This window comes from Neoarius graeffei, chromosome 7, assembly GCF_027579695.1.
Source record: "Neoarius graeffei isolate fNeoGra1 chromosome 7, fNeoGra1.pri, whole genome shotgun sequence".
NCBI classification, from domain to species: Eukaryota; Metazoa; Chordata; class Actinopteri; order Siluriformes; family Ariidae; genus Neoarius; species Neoarius graeffei.
The window spans coordinates 52,453,691-52,467,577 of record NC_083575.1 but is presented as its reverse complement, the minus strand read 5'-3'; the positions used below and the strand labels follow the sequence as shown (position 1 = coordinate 52,467,577).

The following is a 13,887-nucleotide window of genomic DNA, read 5'->3' as shown; positions in this document are numbered from 1 at the left end:
GTTCACAAACTTTCAAGCACCACTGTAAATCTCAATAGGTATTTTGTGTCATCATTTCTATCATTCATTTCTTATAATCTGAAAAATGTTTAACTGAATCCATGGCTATGGTGTAGATATTCACACAAGCAATCTCAATTTTCAGACATCTCAATTTCCACAAGACAGTTTGCCAGAGTATGATACAGTAATACTCATACAATCGCCTTTCAGACAACTACCATTATAATTACAAAACCAATTGAGTGAGAATAATTTGCCCTAATGGCAGAGCCAATAAACAAGTAAACTGAGTGATTTAATGGAAGAGGGTTTTTGTTGCTGTGAGAGTGGCCCACATGAGTTTAACAAGAGCGAAGTGCACCCACAGGATGACACATATCCTGAACATATGAAAGTGTATTTGCTTTGATTTCCCCTGATCCTCAACTTCCAAATAAAAGCTACAACAAGTGTCCCTGGAGCCTAGTCCAGTGCTTAACCATCCTCAACCTTGGCTGGACGGCCCTGAATGTGATGATAAGGTGTGTGAAACATACTGAGATATAGCTGAGATAAGATGCCCATCTGTTATTTTTTGTATCTCCCGCTGACTTGTGTATTACATTAAGAAGTCGTTTACTCATTGACGGAAAGCCTCTCGCCATGAGCTCTTTTAATCTGCATTCATATGAAATGCTGGATTTCACTGCAGGCATCAGATCTGCAGGTGGCCAATGTCTTAGGCTTTAATTGAATAAGTGAAAGAAGCAATTGATGTGTTTTATTATATTTACAAGTGATGACTTGATCGTAAATTTTAACTACTTATAATATTTTCCTCTATCCTTTAATGCTTCACACTCCTGTCTATGTTGACGTATTGAAACCTCTTCATTCTTGTTTGTGCTAACCAGATGGTGTCACTGTGGAGTCTTTCTGTAAGAAGGGATATATATATATATATATATATATATATATATATATATATATATATATATATATATATATATATATATATATATTATAGAATAATTACAGTTCTCTCTCTCTATCTCTCTCAATACTTTCTTTGATTATATCAGAAACGCATAGTCAGTGTTTCAACTCCTCTCAACTTATTATTCCGTTATTCCTTTTAAAGTGCATTCTTCAGTAAGAGAAATGTCTCCGTTTATTTTGTAATTTCTCACATTAAAACCTTATATTGTTGTTATAAATCTGATAAACAATGGCATAATGGACCTGGATTTACCATGTCTTGCTTTTTGAAGATCGTATTCCCTATAATTTAAAAATCACACCACATCCCTACAAGTTTTCCTCCCTTTCCATTTTCCAAGCTGTAGAATGGCCTATCACGTGTCTGTCAAATGATTAACATGGGGAAACATTTAGGTTATGATTAACTCTCAGTGCTGCCAAATTGCCCTTGCTGGCAGACATGTTTCTCAGATGAGACACACATTTTGCATTTTCTTGCTCAAACTTATGTTTGCTCAACCCCGAAAGTACTATCCTGAAACCTGTTAAATGATCGTTTCTTACTGTGTTTCTATACATAATCATGTTGTTTGATTCTCCTTGACAGCGTTCCACCATCATGAAAAGCACCAACTCAGCACATTGCACTGACCAATAAATGGTTATGCGTCTAACCACAGTGACTGGCGGACAAGTACTATAGGCATAGGAGAGAGGAAGAAAGCCAGGTTAAGCCGATACACCAGAATACAAGTGTTTCCATAAAGTTTATTCAGTGTCAGTGGTGTAATGACCTTCATCATTCTGAGCCTGACCACACAACACACCAGTGACCGATTCTTCAGGGTTAAGGGTGCACACTTGTGGCTTCCTACACAAAAGAAACATTGTGAGGATGCAGCCCATCATCTTCACTAATTATCCAGGCACTACTGAGAACCTGGCCTCATCTGGAAAATTTATGCTGCTTCCCAAACTCCTCTCAGGAAATGACATTTCCTACAAACACGTTACCGGAGAGGGGAGTGATTAAGGGCGAGAGCGAAAGAGCGAGCCAGAGAAAAGAAAGAGTGAGGAAGAGGGGTGTTTCTAACTGGGAACAGAGCTCGCACTGTTCCGTATTATACACACACAGAAAAACACAGTGAGAAAGAGAAAAGGAGACAAAAAGAGAAGCAATATCCCACACACGTACTTTTTCTGGCTGTTTAGCTGGGTGTATGGAGCATTCTGGTCTGCAAAATGAAACTCTCATCTGTTGTGATGGTTCTCCTGACTAGGGCTTTGATTGGAGGTAAGCTTGTCTGTTTACATTTTGCCCTTTCATGCAAAATGAAAGGAACTTTAAATTAGTTTTGAGAGTGAGAATGTTGAATGACGCTTGGTGGAAAAAACAACATCTGCAAGAAAGTTTGGCAAACTTCAATGTGAAACTTAGACAGAAGTTACTGTATCATATCCGAAGGATGAAATAGTTTTCTTAGTTGTCTAATGATGCAATTCCATGATATGGTTTAGACCTGGCTGGAAACCCATTATGTTTTTAGTTTTTGTTAGAACTACAGAAATATCACTGCGTATCACTGAGTACTGTCAAAGTTCTCAAATGTTAGTTGAAGAACTTTTGCAGGGAGAGTCGACCAGGATACTCCAGTATTGCCAACTTTTGTGAGATTTCTTGTGAACTAGGACCAATCATTCGTGTTAAAATGGTGGTCGTTTCTGATGTTTTTTTTAGACTGAAAACAATACCATGGCTAACCAGTTATAGATCTCAGTACTGCGGAGCAAACATTAATGCAACAAAAATTTCCCAACAGCTGCATCCAATCTTCTCAAAGTGTTCTCTGCTCTCTGGTTCAATCTAGATCCTACAACACACACACACACACACACACACACACACACACACACACACACACACACACACACACACACACACACCTCTCTACCAGAGTTTCTATATTAGATGTTCTCAACAATATTTGATATTTGTAGATTTCATTAAGTCTTGTCTACTTAATGTTCAAGCAGCAATCACTGTAATCATTATATATTAAAACATGGGAAAATAAGTAGGACTGCACATTCCCATATGTCATTACCATTTCCTAATCAGTGCTCATTATTGCGTATTTATCTTTGTGATGCCAACCAGCATTAGCTATTTATATAGTGCTTTGCTACAGTATTACATCTTATCTTATCATATTTTACCTCTCTACCCCTAAGAGTTGACTGAGGCTCTGAATGTGACGGTGACCCCTGGACCGGTCACTATGTGTCTGGAAGGAGAAAATCTTACCATGTCATGCCTGGTCTCTCAAAAGAAGAGGAGCAGCAGCGTGCTGGTTCTACGCTGGCTTTACTTTCCAAAGCCTGAGGATGAGCGACTGGTGGTGAAGATGAATTTCAAGAAAGCTAAGTACTACGGGAACTATAGCCTAAGCTTTTCCCAGACCAAATTTAACCTGTGGGAGGAGGTGGAAGGGCAGATATACAGCCTGCTGATCCTCAATGTGTCCAGGGAAGACAGAGGCAACTACAGCTGTAAGGTGCAAGAGATACATAAACACAGGAACAAGTGGAGGGCCTCATCAAATGGTACAGGGACCATGGAGCTACAAGGTAATGGTTATGAATTTTTTAAAGTGATGCTGTTATTACAGTACCAGTCAAAAGTTTGGACACACCTACTCATTCATAGTGTTTTTTCTGCATTTTGAGTATTCTCGACATTGTCGAACAATACTGAATACATCAAAACTATGAAATAACAAATGGAACATATATGGAATTATGTGGTAAACAAAAAAGTTTTTAAAAAACAAACCATGTTTCTTATTTTAGATTCTTCAAAGTCGCCAGCGTTTACCTTGATGACGCTTTGCACACTATTGGCATTATCTTAACCAGCTTCATGAGGTAGTCACCTGGAATGCTTTTCAATTAACAGTTGTGCCTCATCAAAAGTTAATTAGTGCAATTTCTTGCCTTCTTAATGAATTTGAGATCAAACAGTAAATAGTAAATAATAAAAATACAGCACATAGCCCTATTCCACATTATCTCTCTATCTATTTGGCATCTCATTGCAGTGACGTGGCCACTCTGACTGCTCCAGCCATCAGAGTCTCTAGGAAAGAATTACAGTAGTGGTTTCCCGTTGCCTTCTACTGGATTATTATAGAGGTTTTCTCCTCTCAACCATTCACACACACACACACACACACACACACACACACACACACACACACGGGCAATTTAGAGGAGCTAGTTAACCTAACCGCATGTTTTTGGACTGTTGGGCAAACCAGAGCACCTGGAGGAAACTCACACAGACATGGGGAGAACATGCAAACTCCACACAGAAAGGCTTCTGTCAGCTGTGAGGTTCGAACCCAGAAATTTCTTGCTGTGAGGTCACAGTGCACCACCGTGCCACCCCACCTGACATTATCTAGTGAATATTATGTGGTTGTGTTGTGATTGTGATCTAACAACAGTCCTGTAGCACCAAATTATTTGAGATCATCTGGAAGCCAGATTTTGTATTCTATATACCCTACACCAATCAGCCATAACATTATGACCACTGACAGATGAAGTGGCACTTCATTCCAATGGCACCTGTCAAGAGGTGAGATATATTAGGCAGTAATACAACAGTCAGTTCTCGAAGTTGATGTGTTGGAAGCAGGAAAAATGGGCAAGCGTAAGGATCTGAGCGACTATGACAAAGGCCAAATTGTGAGCATCTCCAAAATGGCACATCTTGTGGGGTGTTCCCAGTATGCAGTGGTTAGTACCTACCAAAAGTGGCCCAAGGAAGGATAACCAGTGAACCAGCAACAAGGTTATGGGTGTCGAAGGCTCATTGATTGGCATGAGGCACAAAGGCTAAGTCATATGGTCCAATCCCACAGAGGAGCTACTGTCGCATAAGCTGCTGAAAATGTTAATGCTGACTAAAACAGAAAGGTATTAGTATTCACTTTTTCAGCAGTTTGTGCTACCCTAGCTGCTCTGTGGGATTGGACCATATGGGCTACACTGTAAAAAAAAATCTGTCATTTTAACAGGAAAACCCTGGCAGCTGGGGTGACCAGAAAATCCCTGTAAAAAATACAGCACCCCAGTAGATCACTTTACTGGTGAACATGTAAAGTGATTTACAGTGAATGAAATCACGGCTGAAATCACACTAAAACACTGCACTTGCTGCAGTTAATAACACTGTTGGGTGGTTGTTTACATTTTAATAACTTTGCCTAAATGTTGTTAGAAATCGTTAGAATTCAATTAGAAATGGTTGGGAGTTGGAACTGAATAGTATTTCTAGTTTCATGCAGGCTGGCATAAGCAATGAATTTATATGCATAGCCCAGAAGGCTATGTACTTTTACTAAGAAAAACCCTTCATTCTGCTGTAAGTGCATGTCAAATTGACACAAGTTTTCTGTTATGAGTGTTACAGTATTTCTCTGTTTTTGTTACCAGTACTTGTAGCTTTAACAAATAAATTTGCTTTAAATCACATATTGATGTTGTAAATATAACAAAAACGTTCTGTTTACTGGTTTACAAAATTTAACAGTGATTTGAACAACAAATATATGTTTCGGGGTTTACAGTGCTGTTCTGTATGCATTTCACATAGTTTTACTGTAAATTTCACAGTCATTTTTTACAGTGTAGCCTTCGTGCCCCATGTGAATCAGTGAGCCTTCGACACCCATGACCCTGTCACCGGTTCACTGGTTGTCCTTCCTTGGACCACTTTTGGTAGGTACTAACCATTGCATACAGGGAACACCCCACAAGATGTGCCATTTTGGAGATGCTTTTATGCAGTCATCTAGCCATCACAATTTGACCCTTGTCAAAGTCACTCCGATCCTTACGCTTGCCCATTTTTCCTGCTTCCAACACATCAACTTCAAGAACTGACTGTTCTCTTGCTGCCTAATATATCCCACCCCTTGACATGTGCCACTGTAATGAGATAATCAATGTTATTCACGTCACCTGTCAGTGGTCATAATGTTGTGGCTGATCGGTGTATATTTTTGATGAAATGCCAAAAATTTAATAAAAATTACCAAATAAAAAAAAATAATAAAAGTAGTCATTGAGCATATTTCATTTAAAAAAAAAAAAAATCATGTGGTCAAGAAGAACAGGATATCACTTTTTTTAATCATAGTTTCAAATGTAAACTTTACCTCATATATCGGCTTTAGTGAATATGTGGGGTTTCGGATCACACCTTCTTTGCATATACATCATTTGGGTTAGAAATGGGTTTGGTGCCACTCCAAACAGAGCACATAGCTGTAAATTTGAGGGATTTGGACATGTTCTTGGCAAGCATGCATTTAAAAAAAAATTACTCTGTCTGTTTTAGTTTTCCTCTGCTGCTCCAGGGGTAAGAGTGAGAGGTCCCATATGCTTTATTAGATTAAATATTAGATTAAACATTCAGTTGATAAGAAAGTGATTGCCTAAAGTTGAGGACAAAAAAGACAATTCAGTACTACTTATTATACTGTAAGTTTTCTTTGTTGAACATGTTTCGTTTTTTTAGATAATCCTTACTTTTATTATGCAAATTAAGCCATTAGCCAGCCATTTCATGTGTCCTTATTGCATAGACTATGCATAAAGCTAAAAATAAATTTTTTTCATAGAAAACAGCACTGCGCACGAATTGAGGCAATAAAAACTCCACAGACTGATTTATGCAATTTTGTCATTGCTTCATATATTTACACTGTAGAGAGTGCAAAAAGCAGAGATTTTGTGGTTTTACTGGTAACACATTTAGACAACCACAGATTCCCCATATGCACTGACTTTTTGAAAGACAAAAACGAAGAACAAACATAGAGAGGTAAAAAGGAAGTATATAGACTGTCTGACCCTAGAACAGGGAATTTAAACTGTTGAAGATATAGAAAAACAACAACAACAACAACAACAACAACAACAACAAGCAGCTGAGATACTTTCTAAATGCAGAACAGAGTTGCAACACAGATAAGTAGGCTACTTCAACCGAACACCAGTTCATGCACTTCAGAGATAAAAGCGCAGCGCAAGCAAATCTCCTTTTCTTTCTAACATTCTCCATGTTTATACTTCAGATCCTAATACACATTTTAAAGAATGTGTTTTCGTTACTTTTCTGCAGAGCTAGTGGAAAAACAGCTTAAAGTCAGCAGTGGGACAGGCTTTACAGCTCCTCTTCAAACAGCAAATACAGATCACATGTGGACTCATGTACCCGAATGGAGCCTGTTATTAACGCAGGTCTGGTCCTCATCTGAGTGGAAGCCAGTGTTAATGAACAGCACATGGGCCTCGAAGAAAGAAGAAAGATGCACACCTAGTTCCATTCAAGCCCAAAGCAGAGAAAGACAGGCATAAAGCAGGGCCAGAAGCCAATAAAGGCTTTATCATGCTGTTTTAGGACCTTAAGAAGAAAGACAGTGTCTCACTCTTTCCCCCTCTTTCCTTTCTTCTTACTTTTTCCACATTATAATCATAATGAAGTCCATGTGATCAAACATTGGTTTTTATTATAAAATAATATAGTGTAGGGCTCTTGATGTTTCATGGAGATATAGCGAATGTCAGCGGGTTCATACAATACAAGTTAATAATATGACTGCAATAGGAATCCTGTTCAGCAGTGAGCCAGATGCCAAGCTGCAGTATTTCCTCTGACCTTAACTGGTTTAAGAATTCAGGATTCAGCAATACTTAGGAATACCCTTAGCACTAATCTGTTTATTCTTTAAAACATTTTTCCTCAAACTGAACTGAACATTAACATAAAAAAATTAGTTAATATTTTAATTTATTAACACATACTATGGGACAGCATGATGGTGCAGTGGTTACTCTCACCTAACAGTAAGAAGGTTCTGGGTTCGAATCTTGCAGCCAACCGGGCTTTGTTTGTGTAGAGTTTGCACGTTCTCCTCATGCCTGTGTGGGTTTCCTCCATCTGCTCTGGTTTCCTCTCACAGTCCAAAGACTTGTGGATTAGGTCAAGTTTCTACGCTAAATTGCCCATAAGTCTGAAGGTGAGTGTAATGGTTGTTCGTCTCTGTATTAGCCCTGCAATAGATTGGCAACCTGCCCAGAATGAACCCCACCTCTCACAAAACATCGGCTGGGATTGGCTCCAGCTTCCCCCATGACCTTGACATAAGTGATGAAGATAATGTATGGATGTCTATTCTAATAGTAGATTATTGAAAGTCCATGTCTCAGGGTCAGAGAAAGGTGACTGAAGCAGCTTTCTGAAATATTCTAAAAGTCCGTGATCTGATCTTACCGGAGACTCGTCAAGCACAAATCTGAAAATGTTCTTCAACCCTGCATAGAATACAAATTTCCTTGGGAAGATGAGTGGTTAAGAAATAACTAAAACAACCTGGCGAGGCATGCTGTTATAAGAAAATGATCAGTGATGGGGTGATGTAAGGTGCTATTACCTCAAAAGTTGTTACTATTTTCCAACAGCAGTTTGCCAAGGATAACAGATGTTGTTAATAAGCCCATTCTTTTTGTTAATAACCTTAAAAATGCAGCTTGTCATGTTACAGAGAATCTCCCTGAAAACAGTCCAATGTATGAAAACATAAAATCACAGCTTTTGCTCTGTCTTTACACAGCATTGACTCTGGAGACTCCTTCCAAAAAATATTTTTTGATGTGGCGAAACATTTGTTTATGTGGGAGAGTCTGCTATACAAGATCTTGTGTATGTTGTTAGAAAAGCAAAAAAGTATTAGAGTGAGTGCATTAATAGAAACTTTGCAGCTGGCACTACTGTTACAGAAAATGAATCAACACTTTCTGACCAATCGCACAGCACTGTGTTAAAAATACTACGAAGCAATACAAACCAGAGTGTTTCTGAAGTTGTAAAAATATATAGTACTCAATTTAGTAGAAATAACTTCTCGAGAACTTCAGTTCTTGTATTTATTTGAATTGAACTGAAACCTACACAGAGGTCCGATAGTTTGTAAAAGATATGCTAAACCTTCACTATGCCATAATCTTTCCATAATGTGTAATTAAAAAAAAGATTTTTAAATGCAATCTATGTTTATAATTATTTAGGCTATTGAAGATTTCTGAACTTTATTGTATCTGGTTGAATTTTATTAATAAATGTGCTTCAGTATATGTCCCAAGATTAGAAATATTTTCTGCAAATGCATATTCACAATCATGTATCATGAAAATGACTGTAGTTTGGCGTGAGAGTGGGCTTTTTATTTTATTGCACATTGGAGGCAACTTTAGGAGATTAATCTAACCAAAAGCAATGTGTTACAGGGAGGTGCAGCTCTCTTCGTATTTATTAACCCTGTTTCTCCCTTTATGATTCCAGTGCACTACATAGGAGTCCCTGAGAGCACTGATAACATCTGGCGCTGGTTTCAAGGTATGGAGTAATTTCTAATTGAAATAAACAGTGGATCCTATAAACATATTGTATGTACTGTAGTCTGGGCTATATCTCCACAGTCAGAAAGTAATAGACAGTTCCTCACAGTCTCTGTAATGGGAAAAGAACATACATCTCCAAAAGCAGCTCTTCTTCTTTGGCCCAGTTTTTTGGCCAGACTTTTCTCATGAGAGCACTCTCCACCCTTATATGAAAGCACTTGCAGGATTGCAGGGGAACACAAAGTGCGCTCCTATTTCCAATCCTTTTCAGCAAAAGCACAGTATTGCACATTCATTTAGTATTAAAAAATGAAATATTGCACCCAGAGATTTTTAGATCACATTGTAAAAATAGTGAATGACGTATGAATGTATCAACAGTATATCAAGAGTGCTTAAATGTATAATTCAGTGTTTTGATTCTACACAGTATTGTCTGAAAGAGTTTAATTCAGTATAAAATCAGTGTTTGCTAAATCAGTAAAAAGTCAAAAGCATCGACGTGGACGAAACGGAAAAAATAATAAGCTGTTATTTACACTTAGATTAGATTTACATGAACTTTGAACAGAAATAAGACGCTATTTGTAATTAATCTATGAAACTGTTCTTTTTGCATAAAAATACTGCAGATTTTCTACAAAAGAATTGATATGCGAGAATATTTACTTCCCCTTCATCTCATAAAGTTGTTTACAATGTGGTGGGGGTGAGCGTGGATGGGTTGTCATATTCAAGGACAATTTAAGGTCCAAATTGTAAAACTGTCACTCAGAAAAACAATCCACATTATAGATAATATGGATTGTTTTTAAAGCACCATACTGTGTGTATATATATATATCTGTGGCATTCTTTTGAGAATATCGCTGAAATAAATAGGACATGACTATGTTCATATACTAGTCATACAAACAGCTAACATCTGATCTTATTCCTGCAAGATCACATGCAATGCATTCACATGTACATTAAGCATGAATTAATTTGAATAAAATATGAAATAATCCATGTCAAATCTCCACTTTGAAATGTGTGCCGTTCCTCTGATGCTGTATCAGCTACTCAAAATCATCTGACCCTGTTGTGGTAAGAGTGAGTGTAAATATCTGCATCTATTTGCATTTAGTGTAAATAGACACTGTATAAAAAAATGCAGCTTTTGAGCAGAGGTGATTCTAGAGTCTGTTGTGGCCCCAAGCAAAAATTTCCAGGGGGCCCCTCTGACCAGTGTTCATCACCAATATGTTATAAATAATCTGACACCAACGAAAAATGTATGAAACCAAAGTTTTTTAAATTCCAAATGTGAAAACACAATGGTAAAGAACAATAAAAACAATAAAAAACAAAATAAATAAGCCCTCGGGCCCCGACTCTCAGGGGGCCCCTGGGCCAGGGGGCCCCAAGCAGTTGCCTGCCTTACCTGTTCACAAGCTGCGCATCTGCTTTCGAGCATGTGCTTGCTGTGCTTGCCTTCATCAAAGACTCATCCTGGCATCTCTTTTCTGTGCTTTTTCAGATCTTTATCTGTGTGCAGTGCTGATCTGCTCTGTTGGTCTCATTTCTACGGTGCTTTTCATCGTGATCATCACCTGTCAATACATGCAGCGTAAACAAAGAAGAAAAGGTGATGAGATTTTGTTTCTTTTATCTGAACAGACACAATTCATTTGCTTCACAATTTTCCTGCTAATCAGGTTCAAGTATACAGCTGCAAATGTAGATTCCTGACTTTTAATAGCAAACTTCACGATAAGCATTAGAATAAGAATTGCTTATCTAACATTAATGAAATACATTTTTTAATATGTTTTTTTTTAATCAATTCAGCCAGATTCTATTTGATGAAATGCCCAGAGAGCAGGTAAGGCATCATAAAACTCCTGTTTTTTTTTTTTTTTTTCCTTTTCAATGTGTGAATAATACTATGCTATAGATTAAAAAAAAATCTTTAAATGTTCTGTAGCTCTGGTGAGACAGTGACCAGTGTTGCCAGCTCCTCTCCTGGTATGCACAGGAAAGAGAAAAGACATAAAGCACCACCCAGAGACCTCACTGCACAACCACCAGTGATACCAGTGAAAGGTTTGACTTCCAGAATAAACCCTGCTGATCCTAAAATAACAGACGTGAGCTGAAAAGTCTGGCAGCTCTTAAACATTAAGCCTTAAGCATGACCTTTCATAATAATCTGTTTTCCTTAACACCAGTTCAGCTATTTTGTCATTAATCTTTGGCATTAATTCAGTAATTCCTGATATTATCACATTATCACAAGTATAGTCAGTAATCTGTGACTTATTTTACTGCAATAGTTCATTAAATGTTTGGTTAAGCCTTACGTCATCTGAGAAGAGAACATGTTGACTGAAGTTAAAATCTTGACCTGTGCTATTACATCTTGCATTAAGCAAGAATAAATTATATCTGTCAACATTAATTTTCTTTGAGTGGCTATTTATTGAACTTGAAAATGCAGGCTTTTTATAGTCTATTATTTATTTGATTTGAATTTTTATCTTTTTAAAACATGTTGTAATTATTATTATTATTATTATTATTATTATTATTAATAATTTGTTTGTTTGTTTGTTTGTTTTTTACAGCTCCTGTTCCAAATAAGCCACGCAGGACCAAGCTTTTAAAAGTCCAACCTAGAAAAGCACACATGGTAGGTTGTGTTTATTTGAACTTCTACCATTCCTTCCTTCATGGAGTATGACAATGAAAGAAATGAAGCGATATTAATATAGTTTCATAAGAATTTATGCCCCTGCTTGGGTAATAATTGAATAATTCCCATGCATAATCCCATTTTTTTACAAATTGCATAATATTTGTTTTCTAAAAACCTTGCATACCTAATCTTTATGTCAATTGAATTATTACTCGCAATATGCAAGGGAGAAATGATTGTTTTTGGTTGTTGATATTGCTGTATCACCATTTTCATGACTTGTAATTACATTTACCTTTATTGCTTTTTGAAACACAATTATTTATTTAGCAAGCTTGATTCTCATTGCATTACTTTTCACTAAAATTATTACAGAAAGATTAAAATCAGAGGAAAGAGCGGAGAAAAATGAGAATTATTGTGTGGTACTTAATCCCATCTCTTATATTTCAAACTGTACCTGGTTAACTGACAGAATGTTGAAATTAAATATGTGGTGATGTGCTAGTATAAAATAAAAACTTTTTTTTAATTAAATGTGATTATAGATACTTATTTGAGTGAAGAGTTTTATGCATGATGGCACAAAACACAAGATTAAGGTTAATACTGTATATAGTGTTCACTATTTATTATATTATTTTTTATTTATTTATTTTGTACTTCTAGACTTCAGGACTTTGTGTCATATGCACAGGGATCAGACAGCTGCACTGTACAGACAAAGTCTTATTCTGTACTTCCTACTGGCTTTCAATGAAATAGAAAATAATAATAATAATAATAATAATAATAATAATAATACAAAAAACAATGTACTAATGTATTAAACTATATAACATAATGAAACAGCAACTTTTGTTGGACAAAAAACAATCTGAAGTATGTTTTGAAGATACATTATCTGAATATATATGCACACAGAATGTTTTTGTACAACTTCATCTGTATAAATTTGCAACAAAACTAAAACTTTTTCCAAGGACACAAGCAACATTTTTCCCGACAAACCAATCCTAAAGTTGGATCTGTAATTTCATGTTGATGTGTCCATGCATTCCCAGATTACCGAATGCAATTCCAGACCGTGACCGCATACAGTCGTCTTTACCACACTGAAACGCCCTGCTGTTTTTTTTTTCTCTCTGCTCTTCCTGTCCTGAAGCCGCGGGTGGCAGATGACAGCCTGACATACGCCGAGCTGGAGCTGGTCAAGCGAACGCCTGAGGCTAAAAGAAGCAGCTCAGGAACTGCACAGCTGGAGACCAATACACACTGCACAGGAACTGTATACGCCCAGATCCTCTTTGTGGAAAAGCAAGTGTAAATTCAGTTGAAACTGTTTTGTAGCAGAATTATTTATGATATAACTTTGGGTATTGTTTATATGATTAACTGATGTTGTATTATTTTTTAGTATAAAGGCACAAGTCCAAGTCCAAGCATCTGGTGTTTGCACGTTCATAATGCTCTCGACTTGGGTACATTCACCAAGTGCCTGCAATCATATTTTATATATATATATATATATATATATATATATATATATATATATATGTGAAATATTGCTTTACTTTTGGATTTAATCCAATACACATATTTAATTCTGATTTTAAAATTGTGTAAGAAATGTAATAAAGTATGTACATTTTTTTACTACCTTTTTTCCCCCCCCTCAATTCATCAGGGTCCTGTGAACATTAAACTGATTGCACTTCACTGATTTGTCAGTTACAGATTCATAAATAGCAAGCAATTCTACTTCACATAAA

The 13,887-nt window shown here is 36.8% G+C and overlaps 1 protein-coding gene across 1 annotated transcript; it reads left to right on the top strand.

Annotated features, from left to right (window-relative positions):
* Positions 1-2,008: 2,008 nt before the first annotated feature.
* On the top strand, positions 2,009-13,711 carry vstm4a (V-set and transmembrane domain containing 4a). The gene is made up of 8 exons (XM_060924732.1): positions 2,009-2,257; positions 3,196-3,591; positions 9,377-9,430; positions 10,958-11,065; positions 11,269-11,302; positions 11,405-11,523; positions 12,045-12,109; positions 13,281-13,711. The coding sequence occupies exons 1-8, from the start codon at positions 2,206-2,208 to the stop codon at positions 13,440-13,442; spliced, it is 990 nt and encodes a 329-aa protein (XP_060780715.1). The 5' UTR covers positions 2,009-2,205; the 3' UTR covers positions 13,443-13,711.
* The last annotated feature ends 176 nt before the right edge of the window (positions 13,712-13,887 follow it).